The 27856-nt window shown below is 57.9% G+C and overlaps 1 protein-coding gene across 2 annotated transcripts; it reads right to left on the bottom strand.

The window, feature by feature from the left end:
- Positions 1 to 186: 186 nt before the first annotated feature.
- On the bottom strand, positions 187 to 27815 carry EPHB3 (EPH receptor B3). Of its 2 annotated transcripts, none has more exons than XM_056498957.1 (16): positions 27624 to 27815; positions 14307 to 14371; positions 13270 to 13942; positions 6029 to 6184; positions 5545 to 5880; positions 4635 to 4759; positions 4312 to 4480; positions 4112 to 4217; positions 3650 to 3747; positions 3372 to 3494; positions 3027 to 3274; positions 2575 to 2790; positions 2335 to 2484; positions 2049 to 2242; positions 1729 to 1884; positions 187 to 1466 (listed from the first exon to the last, which is right to left on the bottom strand). In XM_056498957.1, the coding sequence occupies exons 1-16, from the start codon at positions 27718 to 27720 to the stop codon at positions 1358 to 1360; spliced, it is 3021 nt and encodes a 1006-aa protein (XP_056354932.1). In that variant the 5' UTR covers positions 27721 to 27815; the 3' UTR covers positions 187 to 1357. The 2 variants fall into 2 exon arrangements, with proteins under 2 accessions (XP_056354932.1, XP_056354933.1); XM_056498958.1 differs by having other exon boundaries at positions 3650 to 3702.
- Between the last annotated feature and the right edge of the window lie 41 nt (positions 27816 to 27856).

Below are 27856 nucleotides of genomic sequence, written 5' to 3'. Positions count from 1 at the left end.
GCATCACTGCCTGGTCCCTGCTGGACAACCTGAAAACATGACAGCAAGAGAGGGGGAGAGCAGAAAGGGGCACACAGGCAGCTTGGGGTCAGCCAGGAGGAGGAGAAGGATGACCCTGGTGGGCAGCGAAGCTGCAGGCAGCCGGGCCCATCCAATGAGAGCGCGATCGAGCAAAGGAAACTCGGGTAAAATTCTTATTGCCTTTATTCTGCCCATTGCCTCCCACAGTCCTGCGGCCAGCACACACCCACGCACGCATGCACACACTCACGCACACTCAGGCACGCTGGGAGTTCTCTCCCTCGGCTCGGAGGAACCGGGCTGCAGTGAATCCTCAGGGAAAGAAAGGTGAGTGAGTCTTTTGGCAGCAATCACAGCGTGTGTCAGGAGCGGGCGGCCGCGCCGGCGGCACCTGCTCCTTCTGCATAAAAGAGGAGGCTGGGGGAGCCGCGGCCCCCGGCGCAGCCCCCGCCCCAGCCCCGCTCTCCGGCCCCTCGGGGGAGCGCGGCTGCCGTCGGTCTGGGGGCGGAGGGTCCCTGTGCAAACGTGCTGACGGCCTCGCTCTGCAGTCCAGAGCCGGCCAGGAGAACCAAGAGGGTAACAGATGAGGAGCCGGGCACCAGGTCCCTCTCCCTCCCCTTTCTGCTCCCTCTTATCTTTTTTTAATATATCTCTTTTTTTTTAACTTTTTTTCTTTTTTTTTTTTTTTTTTTGCCTAACTCCCTGCATAGTAAATTGGGTTCGGGTTCTGGCGTGCAAAGCCAAGAAAGGGAGCGAAGCCTTCCCTTCGGACACGTTCCAGTGCAGGCCCTGGGCAGAGGGCTTGCCAGGGCTGGAGGAGAGGAGTGATTGTCTGGGGCTGGTGGCCCCAGCCCTGTCGCTGGCTCGGCCTCCCCCAGCTGCTTCCATATGGGGAACAGAGTTAGGGAAGGCTTTGGACGTGTCTGACGGACTCAGCGGACGGGTCAACAGTCTGTGGCCTCGGGGAGGTGAGGGAAGTGAGGACTGGGGGGAAAACAGGGTGAAAAGAAATTCAAGAAGCAGAACAACTCTTCAAACCGATGAGCACCAAGACAGGGTGGGAAGTAGGATGTGCCATCTCTGTCCCATAATCCATCTTCAATATGAAGATGTGTTGCTGCCTCGCCATTCCAGGACACGGGACGAAAAGCTGGGCTCCCTCTCAGCATGAGTGCCTTCGATCCAGGGAAGGGTGTCCCATCCCATCCCGTCCCAGGCGACCGTCCGAGGCAGAGGAGCGCCATGTGGAGGGGAAAACAGGAAGCTGGGCTGCACTGCAAACTGAACCTTTTTGGCAGGTTCCCTTGGTCCGTTTCCAATGCAGAGTCCCCTGTGGTCAAACCTGCACCGGGAGCGTCTGGTTCATCTGCAGCCTCATGTCCTGAATGCTGCTCAGGATCTTCTTCTGGTGCCCTGCTAGCGTCACCCCTATCCTCAGCAGGTCCCTGCAAAGAAAAGGTGAAGACTCAGCCTCCAGCCACCAGCAACAACAACATGTGGCCCTGCCCCAGTGGGGCAAGGGACCTATACATCATTATAGCCCTCTGCCGAGCTCCAGTGCTCTCTCTAACACCAGAGGGGACTGGATGCTGAATCCTAACCACCATGCACCCAGGTGGGAGAGGGTGACTGTCAGACAGGCAAAAGACAGTGTGCAGCAGCCCCAGTCCCACTCTTCTCCCTCCTCCCCTCCAAGCAGGGTCTTACTCTGCAGTCATCTGTGCCACCAGGTCGAAGGAGGCAAACCCAGCATTGACAAAGTTCTCCTTGTACCGTCCCATTTTGATGGCATCCAGCCAGTCTCCCACGGTGGTGAAGGTGGTGTAATCTGGGACGGTGCGGTCCAGGAGCGGTTGGGAGATGCTGAAGGGCAAGAGAGCCACAGGTCACAAGGAGCAGGGGATGGAGAGGTGTAACTGGAAGCAAGGGACATTTCTTATCCCCACCCTCCCACAGCTCTATTCCCAGCCACTCCAGTGTTCCTTAGAAGTGGGTAAGTGCTGGCTAGAAACAAGGATGTCACTGACCCAGACTGGACACTGGCGATGACCTTCAGACTGGCAGCATTGCGGATGAGCTTGTCCAGCGTGTTGACAATCTGTGCAAATTTGGGCCTTAGGTTCCGGTCCCGCACCCAGCAGTCCAGCATCAGCTGGTGCAGTGCAGTGGGGCAGTCCATGGGGGGTGGCAGGCGGTAATCCTGCTCCACAGCATTGATCACCTGCAGAGAGAGGCAAAGGCAGGCTGTGAGCCACCTGGGCTCCCACAGGCAGCCTACAGCTCTTGGTTCCCTACTCCCCAGAGAGCACTTACATCCTGGTTGGACATGTCCCAGTAAGGTCGCTCCCCGTAGGACATCACTTCCCACATGACAATGCCGTAGCTCCACACATCGCTGGCTGAAGTGAATTTGCGGTAGGCAATGGCCTCAGGAGCTGTCCATCTGATTGGGATCTTGCCCCCCTGCACGGACACACAGCTCCATGATTTAGTGCATACTTGAGATGTCTCCCCTACCCCCAGATCAGTGGATCCCTCCTGAGTGTCCCATACCAGGGAGCTGGTGTAGGTGGGGTCAGCTGGGTCATCCTCCAGAAAGCGAGAGAGCCCGAAGTCAGACACTTTGCAGACCAAGTTGCTGTTGACCAGAATGTTGCGGGCAGCCAGATCCCGATGCACATAGTTCATCTCCGAAAGGTACTTCATGCCAGCAGCGATGCCTCGCATCATTCCCACCAGCTGGATGACTGTGAACTGCCCATCATTCAGCTGCCAGAGAAGAGATCAGAGGGGTTTGCAACACCCTGAACAGACTGAGGAAAGATCCCAACGTGCTACCATCACCTTCCTCCTCCCTAGAGCCACCCCTCTTCTTCCATTCATGATGTCTGTGAAGAGCTCAACCCTGGTGACACCAGCATGACAATGTAGAGAGAAGGGCTGAGAGCTGCTACCTGCCATACACTGCAGCCCCCAGACCAGGGCAGGAAGGGATGGATGCTCACCCGCAGGAAGGAGTCAAGCGCACAGTTCTCCATGAATTCCGTGATGATCATGACAGGGCGGCTCTTGGTCACCACTCCCTCCAGGTGGATGATGTTGGGGTGGTCGAACTGGCCCATGATGCTGGCCTCGCTCAGGAAGTCCCGCCGCTGCCGCTCCGTGTAGCCCACCTTCAGTGTCTTGATGGCCACGAAGATCTCACGGCGGCCAGGCAGCTTCAGGCGCCCACGGCACACCTCACCAAACTCCCCTGTAGTGGAAGGAGAGAGGGGAGCAGCACAGTGAGCCACAGGACAGGGTGACAGGCAGCAGCCTCAGCACCTGTTGTGCCCAGCCCTAGGACTTGCCTGCTCCAATGACCTCCTCAATTTTCACACAGGAGATGTCAATCTCTTTGGCGAATTCTCGGACAGCCTCGTTTGGATCCTCGTAGGTGAAGGGGTCAATGTACACCTTCATCCCAGGGGTAACTGCAAGGGCAGAAGTCATCACCAGGAGGGACGCAGCAAGGGTGACACTTGGCTGGCTGTCAGCCCACCCCTTGGTAGCAAAGCCTGTCCCCTTTACATGGGACAGGAATTTGGAGAGGGCAGGCAGAGTCCATTTGCTGGACTCTCACACTCACCATATTGCTGCAGCTTTTCTGTGTACTCAGGGTCAGTGTTGTTGCGCTGCTTCCTGCCCAAAGGAGACGAGAGGAGGTGTTCAGTAACCATCCCTTTCCTGATGGGGCAAAGACATTCACTGCCAACTTCCAAATCCCAGCAAAGACAGCCTATTCCAGAGAGCCTTCCCTCTGGCAGCCTGCGTGCAGAGCCATCCCTCCACCCGAGGTGCAATGGGAGGAGATGGCCTAGTTGTGCTGCATGCATGGCAGGAGCCTGGGCAGAGCCCAGTTCGTGCTGGGTAAGCAGGGGCACAATCCTCCCACAGGACCCCAGCTCTGGGACCCACATGTGGCCGGTCCAGTCCTTCACTCTGACTGGAGTTCCCAGAGCTCTGCCCACAAGTGAGAGGGAAAGCTCTTGGCAGACATGAGCAACCCCCAAACCCAGCTTGGAAGGCCTCTTCCCTGAAAAGGCAGTACCTGAAGCAGACGATAGCAATCACCACCACCACGATGACGAACACCAGCCCTGCAGTGGCCGAACCCACGATCAGAGGCAGCTCCTGGAAAGTCTTGCTGGTGGAACCTGATGAAGGGACAGGCAGGAACCAAAGTCAAGCTGGGAAAGGAGCACGTGTGGGAGGGCTGGGGGATGGAGGCAGCCCGGTGCTGGTACCTACCGCCCTCAGCAGTTGTCTGGAACTCGGTGGGGAGGCTGTAGCGGCCGTAGCCTGCCACGGTGCGCGCCCGCACCTGCACCATGTACCGCGCATTGGCCTTCAGCCCGTCCAGCCGCACCGAGTTCTTCTGGCTGGTGACCGTGTTGGCGATGCCATCGTTCTGGCCTTGCTGCAGGGCAGATGTCGGTGTCACCTCTGTGAGGCCACCCTCCATTTGCTAGCTCCCACATCCCCCAGGTACCATGTTTGCAGGGACCCCCTATGCCATGGTGCTGATGCCAGCTAGAAGGGCTGGAGGAGGGAAAGGGGTGTTCCTGCTTTACCTTCTCTGAGTACTTGATCTCATAGTCCAGAATGATGCCGTTGGGTCTCTCTGGGGGAGTCCATGACAGTGTCATGCTGTTCCCGGTGCTGCTGTGCAGGTGCATCGTCGGCACGGCAGATGGGGCTAGGAAGGAGGGCAAGGAAGGAATGAGCCACCTGCATCAGGCTTCCTCCTCCACCATCCCACACAGTGTAGGGGATGCTCTGTCTGGGACCTGCTTGGATAATCTTGGTGGAAAGGCGTGGAAAAGCTTTGAGACTGGCCTCCCCCAAGTCTCCATAAGGAGGTGTGATCTCAACACCAAAGGGGGCCTCAGAAATAGCACTGAGGTCATGCTTCACCCCATGCCTAGCTGCAAACTGGTCTGGGGAAGGGCCCTGTCAGCCCAATCTGGGGCTCCCTCCCCTCCTCCACTTGCCAGGAGCTCTGTGCTCCACCCCAGCAGCAAGACCCGTGAAATCAGATCAGTGCGCAGTGGCTGGAGATTACCAGCACGCTGGAGCAGGGCCAGAGCGGGAGGAAGGAGGGAATGGCAGAGCACTTGGCTGCCTGCAAAGGCTTGGGCTGGTGCTGAGCCTTCCCAAGCACACAGGAGAGAAATTTCATTTCCTTTCTCCTCCTCTTGCAGCAGGCACAGCATCTCTGAGGTAGGTCTAGGAGACCCAGAGCTCTCTGGAGCATCTGCCAGCCCTAGTCTTCTCCACTTGCATGCATTCTGATCTCATCTCCTCTAGGGACATGCATTAAACAGAGAGGACAGTTTTCCCAGGGAATTAGATGCAGGCCCAGAGAGCCAGTTAGGCAGCACCACAAAGGACTGCAGCCTCCCAGGCTGTCAGAAGGAGATCTGTGCTCTGCTCCACTCTGTAGAGGAGATACAGCCCCTGCTCCCTGGTGGCTCCACTGACCTGCCTGGTTGGTGGTGATGTTGACAGAGGCGAAATGGGGAGGGTAGGGACTCTTGTTGGAGATGCCGTTCACGGCCTGGATCTCGAAGGTGTACTGGGTGTGGGCCATCAGGTTGCTGATGTAGATGCGTCGCTCGGTGAGGCCGAGCTGGCGCGGCACGAACTCCACGTTGTCGTCGCAGCGGGTGCACAGGCGCCGCTCCACGCTGCACTTCTTGCAGATGACGTTGTAGAGCAGGTCATCCCGCCCGCCCGTGTCCTGCGGCTCGCTCCACTCCAGCCCCAGCGACGTCTCGTTCACGTTGGAGATGACGTTGCGGGGGGCTGAGGGGACACCTGCAGCGAAATGTGAGGGGCAGGGGTGGTGTGTCTTCATGTCCGGCTCACCCCTGGCATGGGCACAGCACTACCTCCACCCCAGACACAGACCCCATCACCTCCACAGCCTCCCTTGCCTCCCCTCCTTGCCCAGAGCAGGACTCACTGGTGCAGGCGCTGTCTGCAGGGTCCGTGTCTGCCCGGAAAAAGCCATTTCGACAAGTGCAGACCATGGCTGCTCCAGAGGTGGTCCGGCTATTGGGAGGGCAGGGAGAGCAGGGACCTTCCCCCTGCTTAGACTTGAAGGTTCCTGGGCCACATGCTGAAGGGAAGAAGAACAGACCTGAGTTATAAAGTAATCCCAGAAAATATTCACTGCTTCCACCATAGCTGGGTAGACCCTTCCTTGCTGCCCTGCCAAATCTTTCATCAGGGGCTTGAAGACCTCAGGTCTCCTATGAGCCTTTCCACCACCATCAGCCATGCCTGGGGATGCATGGCTGGGAAGGGTGAGAAGAGTGGGATGCTGGAAGCACCAGATGGCTCAGGCACAGCTCTGACAGGAAATGCTGTGCTCCAGCAGCAGGCCTGAGGTAATTGGAGGTGGGATGAGTTGGTCACCATCAGCAGTAGGGGAGGACAGGGAGCTCCATCCAGGAGCTCCATTCCCCATTTTTGTTTCTTCACTGCCCTTCCCAAGGGTCTTACAATGCTCCCTTCCATGGAGAAAGGCCATGCTGGTTTCCAGGCCTGGCAACCTTCGCAGTGCCAGGTCCATCCTCTGGGGAAATAAGGCTGGGAAGGAAAGAATTCCTCAGCCCTGTCTACAGCAGCCCCTGCAAGGGGCCTCCACCACCCAAAATCAGCCACTCAGCCCCAAATCTTCCGCCTCAGGCTCTTGAGCCACTTCTCAGTCCCGGGGCGGTGGCACCTCACGAGGTCGGCTCAAGTGGAGCTCTGAGCGAGATGAAAACATTCCTGCAGGTCCTTGGCTGAAGAGCTGCTTCAGCATCACTGCCACCTCCCTTCTGCACTTCCGATCAGGGTCCTTCAAGGAGCCACAAGTCCTGGGATACGGCCTGATTGGCACCTCAAGGTGTTTATTTGTAATGAGGGGCACGTGAAAGGATTAACAGCACTTGAGCCGAGGAGCAGAGTGGCCTCGGGAACCTGACCCACACCTCAAAATAGCCCAATTTATCACATTGCTGCCCAAGGAAGCAGATTCTGTGCTCTGTGTTTGCAGCAGGATGAGGTGAGAGACCCACAGACGCCGGTTCTGCTTTGGCATCACCCTGCTTGCCACAGCCAGGGCAGAACCAGCACCCACAGCCCGAAGGAGGGCACGTCCTCCTCGCTCCACCACGTTAGGGAAGCTCCGAGGGCAGCAACCCTCCCACCTCCCACGCCTGTCACACATCATCCTGAACACAGGAGGAGGTTTCCTGATGCTTCACCAGGCTGTGGCAAGTGGAAGTTTCCTGCTATGAGGCATCTCCCGACACCCTCTGTGGAAGTTTTCCGGCTGGTTGCTGCCCCACATGGGGTGTGGAGTGCTGTGAGTCACGCTGCTGTGCTGGCCCTGCAGGGACCCACACACAGCTCCAGGTGCTGTCCTGGGTCCCTGGTTTGTCCAGGCACCAGGCAGCAGCAATCCCAAGGGAGAAGTCCTGTCCCAGCGCAGTGCTGCTGGCCAGGGGGATGTGAGAGACAACTGCCTGCTCTCCAGCCCCTCTGCCTGGATGGGTGTCAGGAGCTGCTTCCTGCTCCCAGGGTGCGAACCTTCTGGCAATGAGACTCTTCTTTGGTCAAAACAGGACCGACTACATGGCTCAACCAACTCCAGCTCCTTGACCTGAGTTCACCCAGCCTCTGGGCCTTCCCTTTGGAAATGAAAGCTTTGCCCGCCCCGACTGTGCAGGCTGGAAGGCAAAGGAGTACACAGATCTGCTCCTTGGCAAGCAATGAGAAGCCAGCAGGTCCAGGGTTTCTGTCCCCCCAGCCTGGGACAACCAGGCCACCAGAAAATGTGTCTTTATACGGACAGCAGAGGCCCAGAGGTCGCAGAGCAGCTTTGGCATAGGCAGACCCACCCCGGCTGGAGTCCCGGGCGGTTCAAACTGGGTGGATGCAGATTCACACATAAGGAACCAGATTGTTCAGGAATGAGAGATGACTGAAACCTCTTGGACAGGAACGCTCTGGGCTCAGAAAGCTGCCAAACATGCTTTGGTTATGGAGAGGAGCCCAGATCCATCAGGGACAAAGCCCCCTGAACAGCCTTGTTGGGGGGAGAGTGAAGCTGGAGCAGCCAGAGCTTGTGTGAAGCTGACAGCCCAAGCATGGCATGGCAGCTAACGACAGCCAGGTGCTTGCAAAGGATGAGGGCACTTGGTTTCCTGCACATGAAGTGCCAGCTGGTGCCCAGTGGGTTATGGGCACAGAGGTGATAGTAGCCTCCCAGGCACAGAAGGAAGGGACAGGCAGAGTTGTCCTTCAGCAGCTGCCTGCCACCCCTAAGTAGTGCCCAGTGCAGGCACAAGGGATGAAGGCCTTTCCTTTGCATCCTCATGCCATCCTGGCAGGAGGGGGATGAGCCATGAACCGGCCCTGTTAAGGAGGGGAAGAGCAGCAGAGGGACTGAGGCCCAGATGCACTCCAGTGTTTAAGTTTCCAACTCTGCTTAATAAATCAGAGCATAAAGACCTCAGTGGCAGCATGACAGCTCTCAGCCGCCACATTTGAAGGCAGTAACCGAGCTGAAAGCTGATCCCAGGTCCCTGGTGGATAAGCCGCTGTGTCATCTCTTCTCTGCAAGAAACTGCCTGTACAACAACCACTGTCTTGGCCGGCACGCTGCGGAACGAGCCTGGGAGCTCTGGAGTGGGAACGTGACTCCATCCAGCCGGAGCTGGGAAGCCAGGCTCCCTTCTCCCTACCGAGAGCTTTGCATAAGCACTTTTCCTGCTGAAGTGTCCTCAAATAAAATAACAACTCTGAACCTCTGCACACAGATCACATCTCCTGGTGCTGTGCTGCGGTCACCTCTGGGGAGAACATGACAGGCAGTGACAGCCACAGGATAACAGGTCAGGGAACCGAAGCGGAGCTCCCCGGGCTGAAGAGGAGCCGCTGGTTTGATGGCAGGGAGAGGCAGTCTGGCCTGACAGCAGAGATCAGCCACAGAGGGGATTTGTGTGGGGTGTGGGAGGGAGGAGGACAGTAACAGAGCACTGCTGTAAAGCTGCCCCTGCACCCCCTGTGGGGCATCCATCACACACCTGGCATGGCAAACCCGGCCACGCGGCTGCTTCTGGCAGCCCCTCCAGGATCTTCATCAGCCACCCACCTCCAGGGCCTGATCCTGTCTCAAAGAGCTGCAGCACAGAGCTGGGGGAAGAGGAGGGTACTACTCCCAAATACAATCCCCGCCCTGGTGAATAAAGTTCAAGGAAGGGAGCTGAAAAAAACACCGAAATAAAACCCTTCTGGCAGCAGCAGAGAGCAGTGACTCATCCCGTAGGCAGCCTCCATTATTGCATGGGATGCAGGCAAGCAGCAATGAACCACGCATGCATCCCCAAAACATTGGGGTCCCCTTCCTTGGGGAAAAGAGGGATAGCCATGACACATTGGGAAAAACCAGCCCCAAACTAACATGTTTTATGTTCGACTGCTTCCCACTCACACTACAATATTCCAGCATCCTTCCAGCTATTTCTCTCCCTGTAGGACTGAAGCAGGATGCCTCACCTGAGCCTGGATAAATTAAACTGATCATATCCCTTTGCCCATCAACCCTGTAATTTCTTTAGAGGCAGCAGTCAGGTTTGTTCGGGACGATCTGTGCTTTATGAACCTGCACAGCTCGCTCCCTTCTCTCTGTTTTAAGTGGCTACAGATGGAGCAGAGCTGTGGAAGCAACAGCCTGGCTACAGCTGAGGCGGTAACTCTGTTTTTAAGTCTCTCTTAAAAGGCAGTTATTAAAAAAAAAAAGGAAAATAATCACCCTTTGGGTGAAAATATTTCACACTAGTGCAGTCCAAAAGTGAATGGAGTAAATCTGACGAGAGAGAAGGGGAACAGTCCTTGGGGGCTTGAAGTGGCATCCAAGGGAACAGGCAGGAAAACAATTTTTTTCTTTTTTTTTTCAAGAAAATGAAAAAAATATTTCAATAAGCAAAGCTGCCTCTTGAGCCACAGCGGGTCACAGGCAGGACGGCAGGGGCAGATTTCCTCGACCGTGTTACAAGTAACCCATTGTGGAGCTGCCTGGCTGTAAACCGGCAGCTCTCCCTGCCTTCCCTGCTGCTGCCTTTGATCTGGAATCCCGGGCAATTAATCCAGGCAGTTTCACTTCCTGGGTTTCATGCAGCAAGCCCATGTTGCAATGCAAAGCTGCAAACAGTTGGCAAGTGCAATGCTTGCTTGGCAATTTTTTTTTATTTAATTCAGGGTGATGTTTTCATTAGTCACTGATTGCAAGGGAAATTTATTTCTGCAAAAATTCTGATTTTGGCCCCAGCCTTACCTGCACTCACCTACTGATTGTGCCCAAATGTTCAGTGCCTGGTGCCCTGAGAAATGAAACATCAAGAAGACTAGAAATGGGTCTCAGGAAGGTGTGGTGTCATGCTGGACATTGTTACCTCCAGTCCTCCTATAGTTTGGGTACCACACAGACTCAGTTGCTCTCTCAAGTGGGGTGCAGGCTCTGGGGGCACTGTGGTCCTCCTCCAGGGCTCCCCCATGAGGGGACATGCAGGGAAGGGGCTCACTGCTCACCCCGGCACAGCAGCCTGTTTTTGTGTGAAGCCAGCAACACAAGGGGTGCAAATCCCAACAAATCCATCATGGAGCACATGCCTAGGAGCCAAGGGAGCCCCTTGACATCAAATCCCCTGAACTGTTTGGGTGCCTCCTGACCAAAAGGAGAAAGGATGGGGCTGGGGGAAAGGCTAAACCCGAGGGGCTGCAGACCCTGGGGTGTGAATGCAGTGCACGCCAGCCCATGGGAGGCATGTGGGATCCTCTGCTCCCCTCCCCGGCCAGCAGCTCCTCCTTGTCCTCCAAGGGCTGCCTCTGCAGCTCTGCATGGCAGGGAGTGTGTGGGAAGCAGCACAACCCCCAGAAGGGCCGTGTGCTAATTAAATAAAGATAATGAGGCTGAGAATGAGATGCCAAATCAATGCTGTGGCAACTCAGGAGTAGGGCGCCAGGTACCAGCCTGGCGTATCGTCTTACAAAGCATGCCAAAGAAACTGTCTTCAGTCAGGCAGGATGAGCCCTCTGCTCCCGAGGGACCGGGATACAAGCTGCATTGTAACAGGTCTGAATGCGAGCTCTAATCTTGGCTCTGGATGGAGATAAAGAGGAGGAGGAGGAGGTCTTCAAAGGCCACTGAAAGTCTGGGAAAAGGGGGAGATTTACAACAGGGCTTATCCCATCTAAGCAGTAACTGGGTATTGTTATTTATTAAAATGCCATCTGGCACTCTGCAGCGCTGCTCACCCGCACGGTGAAGCCCCTGCGGGCTCCCTGGGGCGGGATGGGAGGGATGAACCCCCAGCTCTGGGGGGCTGCATCCACGCTGCTGCCCACGACAGGGGCTCAGAGGCTTCTCAGTGGTGCTGGACTGTGGAAATGGGATAAGGGAACATCCAGCCCAGAGGAGAAAAGGAGCTGCAGCTCGGGCTTCTCCCAGCCCTTCTTCAGCTGTTTCCACTTAAAGCACACGATCATATGGCGGAAAATCTGATCCTACAAGCGCAGCGCAACTTTCCCAGAGAAACGTGAGGACACCGCCGCTTCTGCCCAGCAAGAAGGCAGGCTGCCGGATGGAGACGTGCCCATGGCTCAGCGTGGCTCCCCTGCCTGCTGCAGCAGAAGCTGGGGCTTGGTGGGAAATCAAAGGCGCTGGGAAAGCTGCCACATGCGGGTCTGTCCAGCCTGGGGACGTGGAGATGGGACCTACTCTGGGGAACTCTGTCCTGCCTTGGGATGCCCCCTCTCAGCACAGCCCTGGTACAGGCAGAAAATTGTGTCACCTTGTGCCCAAACCCCACTCTCTGCTGGGAAAGAGCCAACATCATGCATGGTCTAAGATCTCCCAGACCAAGCAAGAAGGAAAGCAGCTCCCCAGGAGCATGGACCTCAGTGCAGTTTAAAGTGAGGATGGATGCCTGGCACTGGTGCCCATCTGCTCAGGAGGAGCCAGACTGGCTGCTCACAAGACTGATGCAGGGGGCTGTGGCACTGAAGTCAGAGCTGTGCTGGCACTGATGGTGCTGGAGGCTCTGGACCCCCAGCAGAGCTGCAGCCCTGTGGAGACTGACCTCTCCCTAACAAGCCACAGCAGCAGGCTGTCAGCTATGCTGCTCCCAAAGCCAACTGGGAGGCCAGCCTGGCCCAAGCCCTGCATCACAGGCCATCCCAAATCACATGGCCCCTGCCAAGAGCAAAGGACCGGCGCCAAGCATCCCGTCATCGGCGAGCACAAGGCATCCAGTGCTGGGGGCCCAGCCAGCATCCCACTCCCTGTACAATGCATGCAGCCAAGGGGAACAGCAACCTTTCTGCCCTAAAGCCCAACCACCCCAGTGCAGAGTCCTGCCTGCCAGAGACAGCTCCCAAGAAAAAAATCACTTCAAGGGAGTGCAACATTCACCCAGACATTTTTCCTTATCAACACACTCAAACTGGGGTTAGATAGCAACACCAAAGCTATTGTGGGAGAGCATGGCAGCTGCAGGACCCATGCAGTGCTATCCTGCTGCTAGGGTGGCTCTCCATCCCCAACATCTCCAGCAGGATATGTTTCCTTCCCTTCCAGCAAGAACAAGGAGCTTCAGATCCCCTGCCTTCGTGCTAGTCCCTACCATCCCTGCTGCAAGCTTTCAGCACTGGCAGGGGGATAATGCATCAGCATGGCTTCTCCCACAGGGGAGCCCTGCTCACCACCAGGGCTTCTGAGTGCCTCCGCACAAGCAGTGTGAAATCACACTTGCCAAGAACAATCACCCACCCCAGCCACGAGCACTGCAGGAGGGAGAGAGGGAAGATGCTGGATACGGCAGAAGCGATGAGAGAAAGATTTTGGTAATGCTCAAAGGCTTAAATATGCTGGATCCCTGCTGAGGACCATGCCTTGAGCTGCAGCTCTGTGCAAGGAGATGCATCCCACACAGGGCAGCACTGATGGTTGCTCACTAGTGTGTCCCAGCAGACACTGCACGAGTCCAGACCATGAAGGTTTTAAGGCTTCAAACTGCAGACCTCTGAGATACCACCCTGCTCACTCATCAGGGAAAGGCCTCCAAAACCAGACTGAGCTCAGCACAAAACCACCTCCTTCATATCAATGCACCCATGAGGACAAAAGCCATGATCACTCTGCCACGCACATACCTTGGCACTGGGTATCCTTCATGGTGGGCTCGTATCCAGCAGCACACGTACATGCTCCCACGGGCACCATCCACTCGCCGTCGCCATTGCAGTACAGCTTCAGGGGCACAGACACCTCCACTGCATTGGGGATGCAGGTGCCCGGTGCGATGACCAGGGAAGTGGGCTCGGCCCCTGTTAAAGTCTCCGGGAAGATAGCAAAGCCAGCAATGGTGTTGGAGCATTTCTTGTAGAAAGCTCGGACAGAGATGAGGGACATGCAGGCTCCCAGGTCTTGGAAGGCAAGGTAAAAACCATTCTTGGAGAGAGGGCCAAAGCTGCGCACCTTGGTGTTCACACGGCCAGACTCCAGCTTGGAGAAGCTCTCATCTGGGGCAATTGTATCCACTTTGATATAGGGGTTCTCCATCCAGAAAGGGCTGTTTGCAGAGGCAGAATCCGTATCTGACTCATAATAGAAGAGGTTGAAGGTCTCTTTGCAGGAGCCAGGGATGTTGGGGATGCTGTTGCAGTCCCGCACAGTGAACTTCAGCTCCACATAGACGCGCTGGACATCCTGGCGCTGGATGAATTTGGTACGAAGCCAGTTGTTCTGGTTGGCCTCCCGTACGTTGCAGACCTGGTACGTGCGGATAGGGTTCATGGCCTCGTCATAACCACTGACTTCTTCCCACTGTGATTGAGAAGAAAAGGTTAGATCCCCAGCCAGGGACATCAGTGCCATGGACACATCGTGAATGGCACAGGGTGGGGGGGAACAGGCAACAGTCAACAGGGAAGAGCAGCAGCGGCACCTCCACCCGTCACAACCCTCCTGGTCATCAAGGTGACTAAGACCAACCCAGGCCAGGGACCATGGCACTCCCACTCCACTGGCACAGAGTCAAGAGGAGATGGTTTCATGAGGCGAGGATATGCACAGGAGGGAAGGAGAAAGATGAGCCAGCTTCAGAAAGGCACTAGTGAGCAACCATGATTCCCATGGGGCCACGACCAGCTCTGCTCTTTGGAGGTCAGGACCAGGGTTCCAAACTTACCCCTGTCTCTGGATGAGTTGTCCATGCCAACTCAGAGGTCACCCACTTCGTGTCCATCAGGGTCTCTGGTGAGAAACGAAGGAGAGAAAGAAGTAATTGGAGATGAAGGCCAAGATTAGAGGGGAAAAAAACCAGGAGGAGTGGGGGAGAGGAGAGCTGAGCCTGACATTTCTGTGGAAAACAGCAACTTGGGGGGTGAGACATGGTGGGAGGAGGGGGGAGCGGCGCAGACAGACTCCAGATTTCTCTTCTCCTGTCAAGAGAACAGGAAGAGCGAGGCGTCCCCAGAGAGCCGTGCTGGAGCAGGCAAGCAGCAGGACGAGGAGCTGGCCAGGTGGCAAAAGGGAGATGGGGACAGGCTGCCATTCCCAGCCTCTAGCACAGTCAAATGTGCCCCCCAGGCAGTGCAGGGGGTGCCAAAGGAGGAAGACCGGGCGCCCCTGTTCGCACCCTCCCCCTCTGCCTTGGCAGGGCGCATATTTACTGTGGCTGGGGTTGAAAGGGCCCGTTCCCATGACAGGGCGGTGCGGGCCAGGCAGGTTTATCCAGAGGAGGAGGGACTGGCAGGCTGCTCTCCCAGAGACGCCCCACATCACTCATTTTACAAGAGGGGAGAAGAATTTGACCGTCTGGCCAACATTCCTGGAGCAGACTACAAGACAAACCACCCCGGCAGCATTCCCCAAACAGCCCCAGCCCCAGCCTTGGGGGAGCGAGACGCTTGTCTGGGAAGAGCTGCAATTGCAGGCAGCTGTCGCTAATCCCAGGCAGAGCCGCGTGGCTCCGCGCGAGCACCACGCGCAAAAACCAGGAGTGAAACGCAAGGATGGGAGCACACTGACATGCTCAGGGGCCCATGGTCCCTGAGAGCTGCTGGCTCCTGCTCCAGGAGTGGCCCTTAGGCTGTTTGGAGGGGAGCAGGTACCCTGGTATCCTGGGGTCCTCTGGACCTTCTTCTGCCCAAAGGGGATTTGGCAGAAGAGGGGTGCAAATGCCTGGAGACCCTGGTGTGCTCAAAGGTCTCTGCTGTCTGCACTGAGCAGGACCCAGGATCAGCACCAAAACACCTCCCTGATGAGAGCATCCCCCTCCCCAGCCACAGGTATTGCCCCATCCCAAACCCCATGCAGCTCCGCGAGGGCTGCCCATCCATCTGTCCACTTCTCAGTCCACCCAGGCTCAAGATGAGAGGCAGGAAGCCATGGCTCTCCTAGTCCCAGCAGCACACTGGGAATAGCTCACTCTTGCCAGCTGGAGAGCAAGGATGTGCCAGGGCAGCTCAGTTGTGCACCATGGCTCAGCCCCACAGCAAGAGGCAGCTCCAGCTTCTTTCCTTCCACCCCAGGAAAACCCCAGGCTGACCCAGCCAGGGAGGAAGTGTGGAGGAGGAAGGAAGCATTCAAGCATCGCAGGGTGTCGGATGAAGCCTGACTGGAGGTAAACACCTTCTTCCCGTGTCCCACCCCAGGGAGAACCACCAGCAGCTCTCAGGCCAGCATCCACAGGCAGGCTGGGAGCACACGCCGTGGGTGCCAGCACAACACAGATAAACAAGCATGTTTGGGGACACATGGGCTCTCTGACCTGCCTTGTGGCTTGCCAGGTTCCCAGCTGGGCCAACGAGCTTGCTTCTCACCCAGGCTGTTTGCCCAAAGCAAACACAAACACACTCCCACCACTGTGGGCCAGTGGCACTAGCAGTGGACATGGCACTGGGGACAGAAGGAGGAAAACATCTCGTGGTGCCAGCTCCCCACTGGGGAAGGTGCAGAGGGGCAGCATCTACAACAGACACCAGTGCAGAGATGGTTATGGGCAGTGGTTATTTCCTGTTTCTCAAGAACACAAACTAGGGGCATCTGGCAAAAACAGAGAGAGGGAAGGAAGAAGCCCTCTGTCAAGCAGGTAATGCAGGAGGGGCGGGACACAGGATGGGCACTGTGCACTCATAAGGCAGCCTCTACTCAGTCCCATGGCACTACCTGCCCAGCAAGGTGCCATTTCTCTCCTGTCCCATTTCCCACGCCATCAGTTACTGAACCTCAGCAGGATCCCAAGCACGGCTTTGCACAGCCGTAAGACCACTGGAGATGCTGCTGCACTTCCCAGACCCCTGCACGGGGTGGCTGCCAGGACGGGTGGGCAGTGCCAGATGATGGGGGAGCAGGTTCCAGAAGGGGGCTGCCCACACCTCTGCAAGGGACAGGCCCTGTGCTGGCTGCCCTAATAAGGGCACAGTGGTGCTGTGAGGGCCCAGACACGCCGTGCTGGCGGTGAGCGGAGCCAAGCGTGCGCTCGGCGCTCGCAGTGCAGAGCTGCCAACTCCCGGTGCAGATAGTCTGTGCAGGTCCAGCCAGCGCAGGGCCCTGCTGCCTGCACGGCCAGCTGGGGGTATTTCTGCAGGAGGAGCGGGGAAGAGATGCCTTGCGTTCTCAGGGCTGGGGCTGCTGATGGATGAGCGGCTGTGGTGGTGAGTCAGGCTGGCAGATGGGGATCTGGGTGGCAGGGTGTGCCCGCAAACAGAGCGACACAAGGATGCTGTGGCAAGCCACAGCATAGCTTGGACTGACCAGACCACAGTAGGTGTTTGCTTCTCAAACCTGTGCAGGGTATGTGGGAACTCTCCTGCACAGCAGCAGGCTCCATGTAGGAAGCCCTTGTCATGGCAGTTGTCCCCTCCAGCAGCGTCCTTCCCCTCAAGTGTCGGCTGTGGGCAGAACCTCAGCTTGGACAGGAGGCTCACTGCCTGCATCCTAATTTGGCAGCATCTGCCATCTGACCAGCAGAGGAGGAAAAAACTGACAGAGCCAAGCCGGCTGTTGGTGTGAGAGCCACGTAAACCACACAGAGAGAGCAGAGAGGGGAAATAATAATAATAAAAAAAAATCACTGAGCAGCTCAGCTAAAGGAAACAGGCTGAGCACAGAGGGCAGAGGGGGTTTCCTGCAGCCACGGGAGTGACCCAGATGGGGTCAGTGGAACCTCCCAGACCCCTGCAGCCTGCCATTGTGAAGGTCGTGAGTGGAAGGCCCTGTGGGCTTCTGTGCTGTGTGGTCCAGGGGCTAGCGGCACACGCTGAGCTGAGTCGCAGAAACTGCTCTCAGCCCTTAAAGGTGCCACAGAGCTCTCACTCTGGCCTGGCCCTGAACCTGGTCCTCTCTCCCAAAACCACTGGGGCACACCAAGCAATGGCAACCCCATGAAAGGGCATGTGAGAGTGTCCTGGGCTGGGGAGCCCAAGCACTGGGCTTCAGTGGTCCAGGATCAAGCAGCCGCTCTCTCCCTCCAGCCCATGGTGCCAGAGGGGGGTTGAGAGGTGTCACCGGTGACTTCCCGGTGCGGTTCAGGTTTGCAGGTGCTGTGGAGGGACGTGAACGGCGTCAGGGCTGGCTGAACAGTGAGTCAAAGCCACTTCAATCCCGCACACCACAGCAAGAGCCTGGTCCCATTAGTCAACGGGAAATTGGCTCCCAATTTCGCCAGCTTGGGGAAGTCACCCTAAGGCTGGCTTTATCACTGTCTGCAGCACTGGGAGTTGTCCTGTCCTTACCTTCAGCTGGGCAAAAGCAAGGGACAGAGCAGGAGCCTTGCTATGCTCAGCAAGTGCAGCTGGCCAGGGCTGACTCCACATAGAAGGAGGAGTTCCATGGCAGAGTGGGACCCATGGACAGGGAAAGATTTGTACGCCTTGGACAGGGCTGTGAGCATCATTCTGGCTACCTCCTCCCTGCCCTGCACATCTCCTCCCAAGCATATCCTGAGCTGCAAAGAGGAGTGGTCCCCTAGCAGCAGCCCTCCCATCACCTCCACAGAGTCCCCAGCAGTTCACTAGGTGTTTGAAGCCCTGGCAAGGACCCATCTGGAGCCGGGGACCTCTTTCTCCCGGTGCTGAGGCTCAGGAATGCAGCATGCATGGTCTGAGGCCAGCGAAAACGTTTGAACTCCCCCCTTAAGAGGCCCAGAGAGCCCGTCTCGCGCTGTTGAGCGGCAGACGCGCGCGGCAGCGATAGCTGAGCCAGAAAAGGGGGGGAAATATCAAAATTCTTTCAAGATGAAGCCACTGGGGAAGACTCAATCGTCTCCACCAATAAGCTCCACTTTGAACATTCTCTCCTTTGAATATGTGGACTGATGGCTTTTATCAGGATACACTGGCAATATAGGATGCCAGCGCTTAGGCCCGATGAGAAGACAGCTCAGGCAAGTCCAGAGCATCCTGGAAGAAGGCAAGGGAGAAAAGTTAGTAAAGACACCCACGCAGCCCCGCTGCAAACAGAGGAACCTGTTCTGCAACATGCCCATGCTCTCTGTGAGCTACATACACCACAGCACCATGTCTGCAGGAGCTCAGCATGGGGCAAGTGGCTACATAAGGCCCATCCGGGCCACTTGCCCCATGCTGAGCTCCTGCAGAGCTCCCATAAATGGTTGGGCCATTTGCCCCAGGACATGGTTTGACTTCTACCACAGTGGTGCCAGATGCCTCTTCCCCTCACTGACATGCTTTTCTCCTCTGGAAGAAAAGCTAGCTTGTTTAGAGATGCATTTTTAGTCTTGGAGACTGCCTGCTAGTCAAAAAGCCACCAAAAGGGGCATCTCTGCATATTTTAATTTCTCTCTCAGTTTTGAAGATAATTACACCAGGAGTGAGTGGCCTTGCGTGCTCCCCATTCAAGCACCTATCGGCACAATTAATCCCAGCACTATTCTGAGCAGCGGCACAAAGGGCCTTTGGTGTAAGGTCCTTTATCTGGGAACAAAGAGCTGCCTGTGGGAGAGAACCTGAGGTTGCACTTTTCCCGCTGACAAGCGTTCCATACACAAAAGCTGAGCCACAGGAGCGCCCTGTGAGCGCGTCAGGTCTGGGAGACCCTGCAACACGTTTTCTTGAAGCATGCGGCTCACCCAGATCCCTCCTCCTCCTCCAGGAGGGCTCTTCCTCTTCTGACCCCAGCTAAACCCTGTAGCCATCCTCCTCCCAGGAGGGGATGCCCCTGCCCCAAGGCTAGGGGACTCTCCACATGCTGCCTGCATTAAGGAAGCTCTCCCGTCCCGCTCAGCCCACGTGCTCCGTGGATGGAGCACAGGAGGTGGCGTACTGGGAGGTTTCAGCACTTGGCAGCCCCTTGTGCCAGAGCTGCACTGCAGGGAGGAGAGGCTCTTGCTGATGCAGTCAAGAGCCAGGAGACCAGGGAAGAAGGCTGCAGCCAGTGTGGGAGGCACCAGGCAGGGAACCAGCAGGCACTCTCAGTAGTCAAGGGGTACTCATGGTGGAGGCACCAGGCATGGGGTTTGAGAGCCTGGGAAAAGCTCTGGCAGGCACTGTCTGCTAGTTCTCTCTGCAGAGATGGCGCTGGCAGCACTGCCAGCACACTTCACAACTCACATGCCCTCATCCTACCTCAGGAATCCCATCACTTCCAGGGACCCCCTGCACACCTGCCTACCCCAGTGCCCAGCGCAGGGGCAGGGGGCTGTGCTGGTCCCACCCTCACCCTCCCCGACTGTCAGGCCGGGCAGGCCAGGCAGTGCGGTTCAGCCCAAGGGAAGGGCTGGAGCACTCCCTATCACCGCCCACGCTGGGAACCTGTCCTTATGACGAGCAGGGCGCCTGCTGCTCCCCAGCGCCGAGGGGGGAGACGCCAGGCTGCCATGGGAGCTGGTCCCCCACCCCAGTCCTGTCCAGGGAGGCACAGGGGCTCTGACCGTCCATTCCCACTATGTCCACTTGTCCCAGGTCCGAGGCAAGCCAGCGACTTGTCAATGAACTGGGAACAAAGGGAAGAGAGGAAGGGAAGAAAGAAAAAAAAGGGGCCTGTATCACAGCTGTGGCCCTTCATGCCAAGGGCGTTTGGCCCATCATCAAAGGGGATCGGATTTGCTGAGGCAAATGATGACACATCCACTTCAAGCGGGGCAGGTTCTGCCTGCTGCTGGAGGCGAGCCACCGGAGTGAAGAAGTACTGTGGGCACTTAATAATAGACTCATTATTTCTGCATTATGGCAGGGCCCAGAGGCCCCAACTGAGATTAAGGCCCCTCTGTGCACACAGGGTGCATGCACACACCAAGACAGGCGGTCCCTGCCCAGAGAGCCCAGCCAGGGGTGGGCAGCGCTGCCAGTCCTGGCATCATTCACCACTGCCAGTTCCAGCCCTGCCAGCGCCCATAAGTTCACAGCAGTGCCCAAACTCCAATTCCTAAGATGCTCCAAGGATGCATCCTTCATTTCCCAATCCCACACCTACACTGGGGTATTAACCTCAAGCCAGCAGATGCTCCCATGGCTCTGAACCACTGCCCTACTGCATTTCTCTCACAGTCCTCCCCATTCCATCCCAACATCCTGCACCTTCTGCATCGGCCAGATCCAGATCCCAGATCCCTGGGAGCTGCCTGGCACATGGGGCGGAGGGGGACAGGAATGCTCCCTCCATCCAGCCCTGCCCTGTCGCCAACCCACCATCCGCTAACTGGCTGAAGAGGGTTTTCCGGCCACGTGCTCCTCACCAGGAGCTGTTTCCTGACGGCTGTGAGACAGACTGAAGCATGTGAGAGAGGACAGGTGCCAGCTCTGCAAAAGGCAGATCAAGTGGCAGCGGCTGGGATGCAGGGAGGGATGAGTGCTCCTTTCCGCCTGGTCACGCACTGGATCAAGGCAGGAAGGGCAGATTTCTGCCGTTTTATGAGCAGAGCCATGCCAAGCTGTGCTCCAGCACCCGCCAGCATCACACTGTGTGCACCCCCTTCTAAAGCACAGCACTCAGAGCCTCGGGATTTTGCAGGACAGCAGCTTCTGCCCTCCAGCTGCATGCCAAGGACATGTGCAGCCCGCTGCCCAAAGCGTGCCAGGTCCCACTGCCAGGCCCTGGTCCTGCAGAAAGGCCGTACCAACACTGGGAGAGGACGGGAGCCAGCTGCCCGAGCCCAGCCCTGCACTGCAATTACTGTTCTATTAATACCACGGGGATTTCGGATGTCAGAGCCCAGTGTGCTACGCCAGGGTCAGCCTGGCCAAGGAAGAGCTGCCATCCCTGCCCACGTGGTGGATGTGTCCTGGTGCTTGCTGCTTCAGCTTGTCCAGGGGGAAAAGATGCTTCTGCTGTGCCAGGCTGTTTGCAAAGGGGAATGGACAGATCTCACAGACAGCCTCTCACTCTTGCCTGCTGCCAGACTGCCCACTTGGGACAGGAATGTCCCTGCCTGGCCCAGGGGAAGGGGCTGCCCGCTGCAGCTCTCTGCCATACGGACAATGTGACCAGCCATGCCAGGCAGGCAGGAGCTCCATGGCCAGCAGGCAGGACAGATTTATAGGTCGCCGTCCCCAGCAGGAATGGCCATACTGCCGTCCTCGGCTGCCACAGAAATAACTCATCTGATCAGGAGATGCCAGACCTGTTCGAGCCACAAATGCCGTTGACTAGGACACAGGCAGCAAACCAGCCTGCACAGGCACCCTTGTTTCCAGGACATGTTATAATGGGCACACTCCTGCCACCTCTCTCTGTGACCCCACTGCCCTGTGGCCATAGTTTCAAGGGGCAGGTGTCCCCACAGGGCTACCAAGTTGAGTTGGGCTGGTGCAGGTGGATGAAGAGCCCCAAAGGCCCCAGGGGAAGGAAGAAAAGGCAGTCGGTACTGCAGGCCTGCCTCCGCAGGGCAACTGTTTGCATCAGGCTGAGATCCAAAAGGCCCCTTTCCCACTCCAGCTCTGTTTTTTTCCAGGTTGTACTTTTGGAAAGTGCCCAGAGAAGGAGTAATGATATTTAAAAGAAAAAAACCCCCCACCCCTTCCCCAAAAAAGGTTACTCGGTGCACATCCAAAGGCTCGCCCCACAGACGGGTAGCTTGGCTGCCAAGCTCCATCCCATCCCGGCAGCACAGAGTGGGAGTTTCTGCCAAGATCTCCCTCCTCTCTACTGCCTGGGGCAGTTACCCAAATCTCCGCGCTGCTCTCTGCTCACTTCCTCAGCTCTCCGAGAGCACCAAGCCCATCTGGAACTGCTTAAACCCAAATATTGCCCCCCCCTCCCTCCTCCACCTCCCCCACTCCCAAAGTCAGATTCTTCCAAAGTTAAAACAAGCACAGAGTCAGGAGGGGGTGCCGGGCCAGGCTGACTCGCTCCTTCATTTCGGTTTAATTTCTGGGGAACTAGAATAAATCTGTTCCTGGCGATCGTTCAAGCCCTGCACATTTTTCTCATTAATAAAAAAAGGCCTTGGATAGCACGCCGCGTGTGCGTGCCCCCCTCCCTGCGGGGGTCCCCCTGCGCCCCAGCCCTCGCTGAGCAGGCACTGAGCACCCCAGAGATGCAGGACTGGGTGCAGGGGACATGGGGACAGCAGTGTCCCTTCACCGGGACAGGCATGGATTTCGGCGGCCCTGTGCAACAGACGCACCTCACAGAGAACAGGGAGGCTCAAATCTCCCCGCAGCTGCTGCTGGGCAGGAGAATCCTGGGGGAGGGCTCCCCTGGGAGGGGACATCCCTGCTGCCCACCCCTGCGCTCCCTGCGGGGGCCCCGGGGCATTCCTGGGGAGGGGGCTGAGAAACAGGTGTTTGTCAACAGCTCCTGCCACATGCATGAGAAACGCCAGGCCCCGCAGCGCAGCAGGGCTTAGCAATGGGCAAAAATAAAATAAAGAGAACGCCCCAGCAGAATGCTCCCCCCTGTCCCAGGCCGGGACCCTCAGGCAGCACTCGCTGGCGCGTGCACGGAGCGCGGCCATGGGGCCGGAGCTCGGCCCTGCCGCTGCGCTCCTGCCTCTTCTCAAGATGGCTCCCGCTCCTCTTCAGCGGGGCGGCCATGCGAAGACAGCGCTGGGCTCGCTGCCTCCGGCTCAGGGACCACCAGCTGGAGGGCTGAGCCATGCTGAGGGGAAAGCGGGAAGCAGGGGAGGGATGCGGCCCCTCTGGCAGCGGTGGCGCTGCGGGAAATGGATGTGGCCCGGCGGAAAGGGGATGTTGCCCCACTCTCAAGCTCAGCTCCATGACTCCTCCGTGGCCATGCTGAGGGTGGGTGATAATGGTGGCAGAATGAGGCTTCACCAACAGTGCCAAGCCTGTTCCTTCAAAGGCAGGATGCCCACTGGTTTTCCCTACAAAATGGCTCCCACTTGGGGCTCAGCTCTGCGGGGGAACGGCCCATGCTCCACTGCCAGCACCGCCCAGCCAGAGCACAGGGCTGGGTTTGGAGCAACAACAACAACTAAAATGCAATAAAAAAAACAAAACATGAGTTCGAATGGGATGGTCCCAGGGTGGGAGTGTCACTGCAACAGGCTGCCCGGCCTTCAAGATGGCAGCCCATCCCCTGGGGCATGGGGCTCTGCAAGGAGATTCCTGTCCATGGAGGGGCACCCCCATTCCCACCATCCCCCAAATGCTTCGTGGGAACATGCTGGACCCAGAAACAACAGCAGCTCATTATGGTTTCAACCACTGAGAAGCTTGTGGCAACGGCAACCATCAGCTCCACCGCAGCCCTTGGGTATAGTCCCCCTTTCCCAGGGTTCTCCTCCGGGGGAGGCTGACACCCACCCTGTGGTCTGCACCAGCTGGGAATGGGGATTCCGACCCTGGGGCCGCCCCAGCACCCTTCCCCCAGCGAGGCTCCCAGGCGGAGACGCTTAATCCCGACAAACCAGTTTGACTCAGCACAACAGGAACAGCTACAATTTTAAAAACATGCAAGTCTGTGATTCAGATTGCTGGGGCTGTTTTAATTAAACGCCAAGCTCCCCTGCTCCAGCGGCAGCAGCAAACGGCTCACGGAAAGAAAATGCAACAAACTGGTTTCCCCAAATATCTCTTGCAGTAAGTCATCATAACAAAACAAGGAGTTTCGGTTCATTCCTTAAAAACCAGAGGCCGCTATTCCCAATTGCAAGGGCTGGGCAGGCATGGCCTGGCAGCCACAGCCTTGCTGTATACAGAGGGAGAAATGTGGGGCTGCAAATGGACCCTGGTGCTCCAAGTTCTCCCTCTCCCTGGCACTCCACATGCTCCGCTTGACACAAAGGAAAGCCCTTCTCCTCCCCTCCTCAGAAGCACAGACGGGAAAGGCTTCCTCGAGCGCAGCTTTTACCAAGGAACGGGAGATTTAATGAATCCAGCGAGTGTTTTGGAGCCCCATGATCTACTTTCCCTCACAGCCCTACCCCAAGCATCCATAAAACAGCAGGGCCAACTTCACCCACTGCCCCGCCAAGAAACATGCTATTTCTGTGAAAAGCAATTAAACAGAAAGCAAATCTCTCTGCCAAGAAAGTACCTGGCAGCTCTAGCACAGGGGTCAATTAAGCAGGCATTTGCCAGTGCAGAGAGGAGAGTGCTCAATCTGTGTAACACTCTGCTGGGGTCTGGGAGGTGCCACTGGGCAGAGCCCAGATGAAGAAAATCCCCTCCAGAAATCTTTCTGTGTTGCGGGGTTTGGTTATTTCACTAGAGCCCAAGTCTGCTCAGGACTGTGTGCAGCAAACTAAAGTGCCTCTGCATGGGAGTTCATGGGGAAGCGCGTGGGAAACTCCAAGTTTAAATGGAGTCCTGAATCCAGAGAGGCTGCTCAGGACAGGAACAGCCTGGGAGAGTGGCTCCTAGGGAGAGCAGGTCCCTGTCCCAGTCTACCGCACCCCCGGGGCGACAGGCAGATCCAGTCTGTGGCTATCCATGCTCCCTTGGGCCAGGGTGTTTTGAAGCCTGGGGTTTTACCCCTGGATGGTCAGCAAGGGCCTGAAACGTAGCACATTCCCCATGCTGTTCCATCGCATCCACTCCCCACAGGGCCTCTGCTCCCACAGCCCCGCTGGGACAAACTTCTCTGCTCAAACCCCTGCGCTGGAGAAAGGATCCGCTGTTGCCCCCGGATAGCGCATTCCTCCTGCAGCCGGCCTGGGGACTGCTCAACCGGAGAAGAAAAACACATTGTGACTTCAAACAGACCCAGCGCACTTACAGGATCTGGAGAGAAACCATTTTCTCCTCGGCAGCACAAAGCCCTCACTGAGCTGCTGCCGAGCGCGGCTTTTCTCCTCCACCCCCGTGGGGCCTTGTAAAGAAACCCAACTCCCCACCATCCCCTCGGGAACGGGGAGCGCCATCCAGCCCCAAAGCCCCCTGTGCTCCCAGCCTGGCACCAGCCGTAAGCCCAGCCCGTTGCACCTCGGAAGGGACGGTAAAGTGGCCGGGTCTGGGGACTGCTCGCTGCTGTTGTCTGCAGGACGTGCGTACAGATTTACGGCCATGCCAGATTTATGATCAGCACTAAAATATCCAAACAAACGTGCACATGAGATTTACAGTAACCTCTGGAACGCGCCAGTCCCCGTCAGGAAGCAGCGTTGAGCGTGCAGAAGAGCGGGAGCTCGCTGACCCTGATGCGAACAGCGGCTTCCCTAAGCTGGGCAAGGCAGAAGCCTCTCCAGGCCAGCTGTAACTTTCCTTCCATCTCGAACAGGAACAAAGGGGAAAAAACAATTTAAAAAAAAGGGGGGAAAAAAAAAAAAAAAAAAAAAGAAAAAAGAGAGAGAATCCCACGGGAAATCGGGGCCAGCCCAAAAACTGCTGGGCAGCTGCCAGCCAGCCCCGACGTGGTCCCACCGGGCTGGCACCCAGCTGGGCCCTGACCTCTCAGACAGCATGTTCAGCCCCTGACCCTTCCACACATTCAGGAAGCTGAAAAAACCCAGTGACTCCTCAGCACGGGCTGTTTATTTTCTCTCCATCTGACTCTTTGCACTGCTCCATCCCCGGATGGCAGGGGGGGAGAGGCTGGGGATCTCTCTCTCCCCGGAGACCGGAGGGACTGCCCCCAGGGAATACACACCGGTGCTGCCAGCCCCCACGCCAGCTATCCTTCCCAAATTCCTAAACCGCTGACGGGAAGCAGGTTGCGAGGGGCTACCCGCAAGCGTGGGGCCCCGCCGGGCTCCCAGCCCACAACTCCATCCTCCGGCACCTCTCCAAGGCAGGGATCCCCGGGCGGGTGCTCGGGAGCCTTCATCCCGCGAGGAATGAGGGCCGGTGGCTTCTCCCTTCCCCTCCTGCCGCGGGGATCGCGCTTAGCCGGGAGCTCACGGACCCGGCGGGCCCAGAGCTCTCATTCCTACAGCGTACAAAGGACGAGGGGCTTTAATTTATTTATTTTTCTTTTTAAAGAAAAAAACCGAAAAAAATCGCACAGAGGGAGGATGAAAAGGAACACAAGCGGACAACAAGCAGCCCCTAAACTTTCTACAAAGCTCAAAGCTAGAGAAAAGACGTCCCCCAACAACCGCAGCGGGGGAGGGCTCCTGCCCACGGCCACCCCCGGCGCCGCGGCCCGAACCTCGCATCGTGGGGCGACGGCAGCGGGAGCCCGAAGCACGACACCGCCTCCGAGCAGCCCCCGCCGCCCCCTCCCCGAGCGGGGGCACCCACAGCTCCGCTCCGACCGGGGGATCTCCCTTCCCTTCCGTCCCTCCCTCCTTCCCCAGCCCCCTCCCGCCGCTCCGACAGCGGGTTCGGTTACCGGACACCGGAACGCCGCCGCCCCTGGCACTCCGGCTGGAGCCCCGCACACTTTGTGCCGAGACAAAAACCCGTCCGGGCCGCCTTCCCCTCCTTCTCTCCGGTGCGACCCGCCTTGTCCGCCCGGGAACCCCCGGTACCCCAGCGGGGCCAAAAGCCTCTTTCCTCGCTCGAAGCTGAGGGTGCAACGGCGCTGCCCCGCGGAGCTGGGCTCACTCTCCAAGGGGGACAGAATTACTCCCCGTTCTATTCCCAACTCCGTCGGAGCTCGAGGGTGGGCGAACCGCGGAGCGCAGACCCGGTCGGGGGCAGATGCGGCACGCGTGGGCACTCGACCCGGAGGTCCCACGCTGGAGCCTCGGGGGTTAAGGCAGCGGGCGCGGCGAGCCCTGCCGGGGAAGGGATGGAGCCGGACACGGCACACGGACACTCCTTCCGCGGCCCCACCAGTTCTGGCACGCCGCGAGCTTCCACTGAAAGAAATATTAATTTTCCAGCCCTCTCGGTCGTGGCGAAAAGCCTCGAAACGTGAACCGAGTATCCAAAGAGGCGCCGCTCCCCGCCAGCAGCCGCCGGCCGCGGATGCCGCGGCTCTACCGCGCCGGGCTCGGTTCCACGGGGCGTTGACTCTGGAACGTACTGAGGACGGCTAAGCGCTGGGAGCGGGGCTGCGGCGGCGAGCTCTCCGCGGGTACTACCGGGCATCCGCGGCGCCGCGACGGGCCTGGGACATCCCGGAGGATGCGTGTACCCGTGCGCGGTCGCTCGGGCCCCGGTGCGGCGTACGGGCACGCCCGCCCGGTACTCACCCTCCAGAGCGCGGCGGCCACCGGGGAGCAGCAGGAGCAGCAGAAGGGGGAGCAGCGGCGGCGGCGGCGGGGGGGCCCCCGGGCGGGCCGCGGCCATGGCGGGGGCGGTGCGGGCGGCCCCGCCGGGCAGTCCCGAGCTCGGCGCCACGCGCGGCTCCTCTCGCCGCCGCGCCACGCTCGGGCTCTGGCGCCGCCGCGGCCGCCGCCGCTGCTGAGCCGGGCGGGGCGGGGCC

The sequence above is a fragment of the Oenanthe melanoleuca genome, chromosome 9 (assembly GCF_029582105.1).
Source record: "Oenanthe melanoleuca isolate GR-GAL-2019-014 chromosome 9, OMel1.0, whole genome shotgun sequence".
NCBI classification, from domain to species: domain Eukaryota; kingdom Metazoa; phylum Chordata; class Aves; order Passeriformes; family Muscicapidae; genus Oenanthe; species Oenanthe melanoleuca.
Note: the sequence above shows the minus strand (reverse complement) of the source record. Positions and strands in the feature narration are given on the sequence as shown.

Coding starts and splice junctions, on each gene's coding strand:
- EPHB3 (XM_056498957.1), bottom strand. CDS start 27,720: ATGGCCGCGGCCCGCCCGGGGGCCCCCCCGCCGCCGCCGCCGCTGCTC. Junction 2,791..3,026: donor CGCTTGACTCCTTCCTGCGG/GTGAGCATCCAT, acceptor CTTCTCTGGCAG/CTGAATGATGGGCAGTTCAC. Junction 2,485..2,574: donor CCACCTACACCAGCTCCCTG/GTATGGGACACT, acceptor GTGTCCGTGCAG/GGGGGCAAGATCCCAATCAG.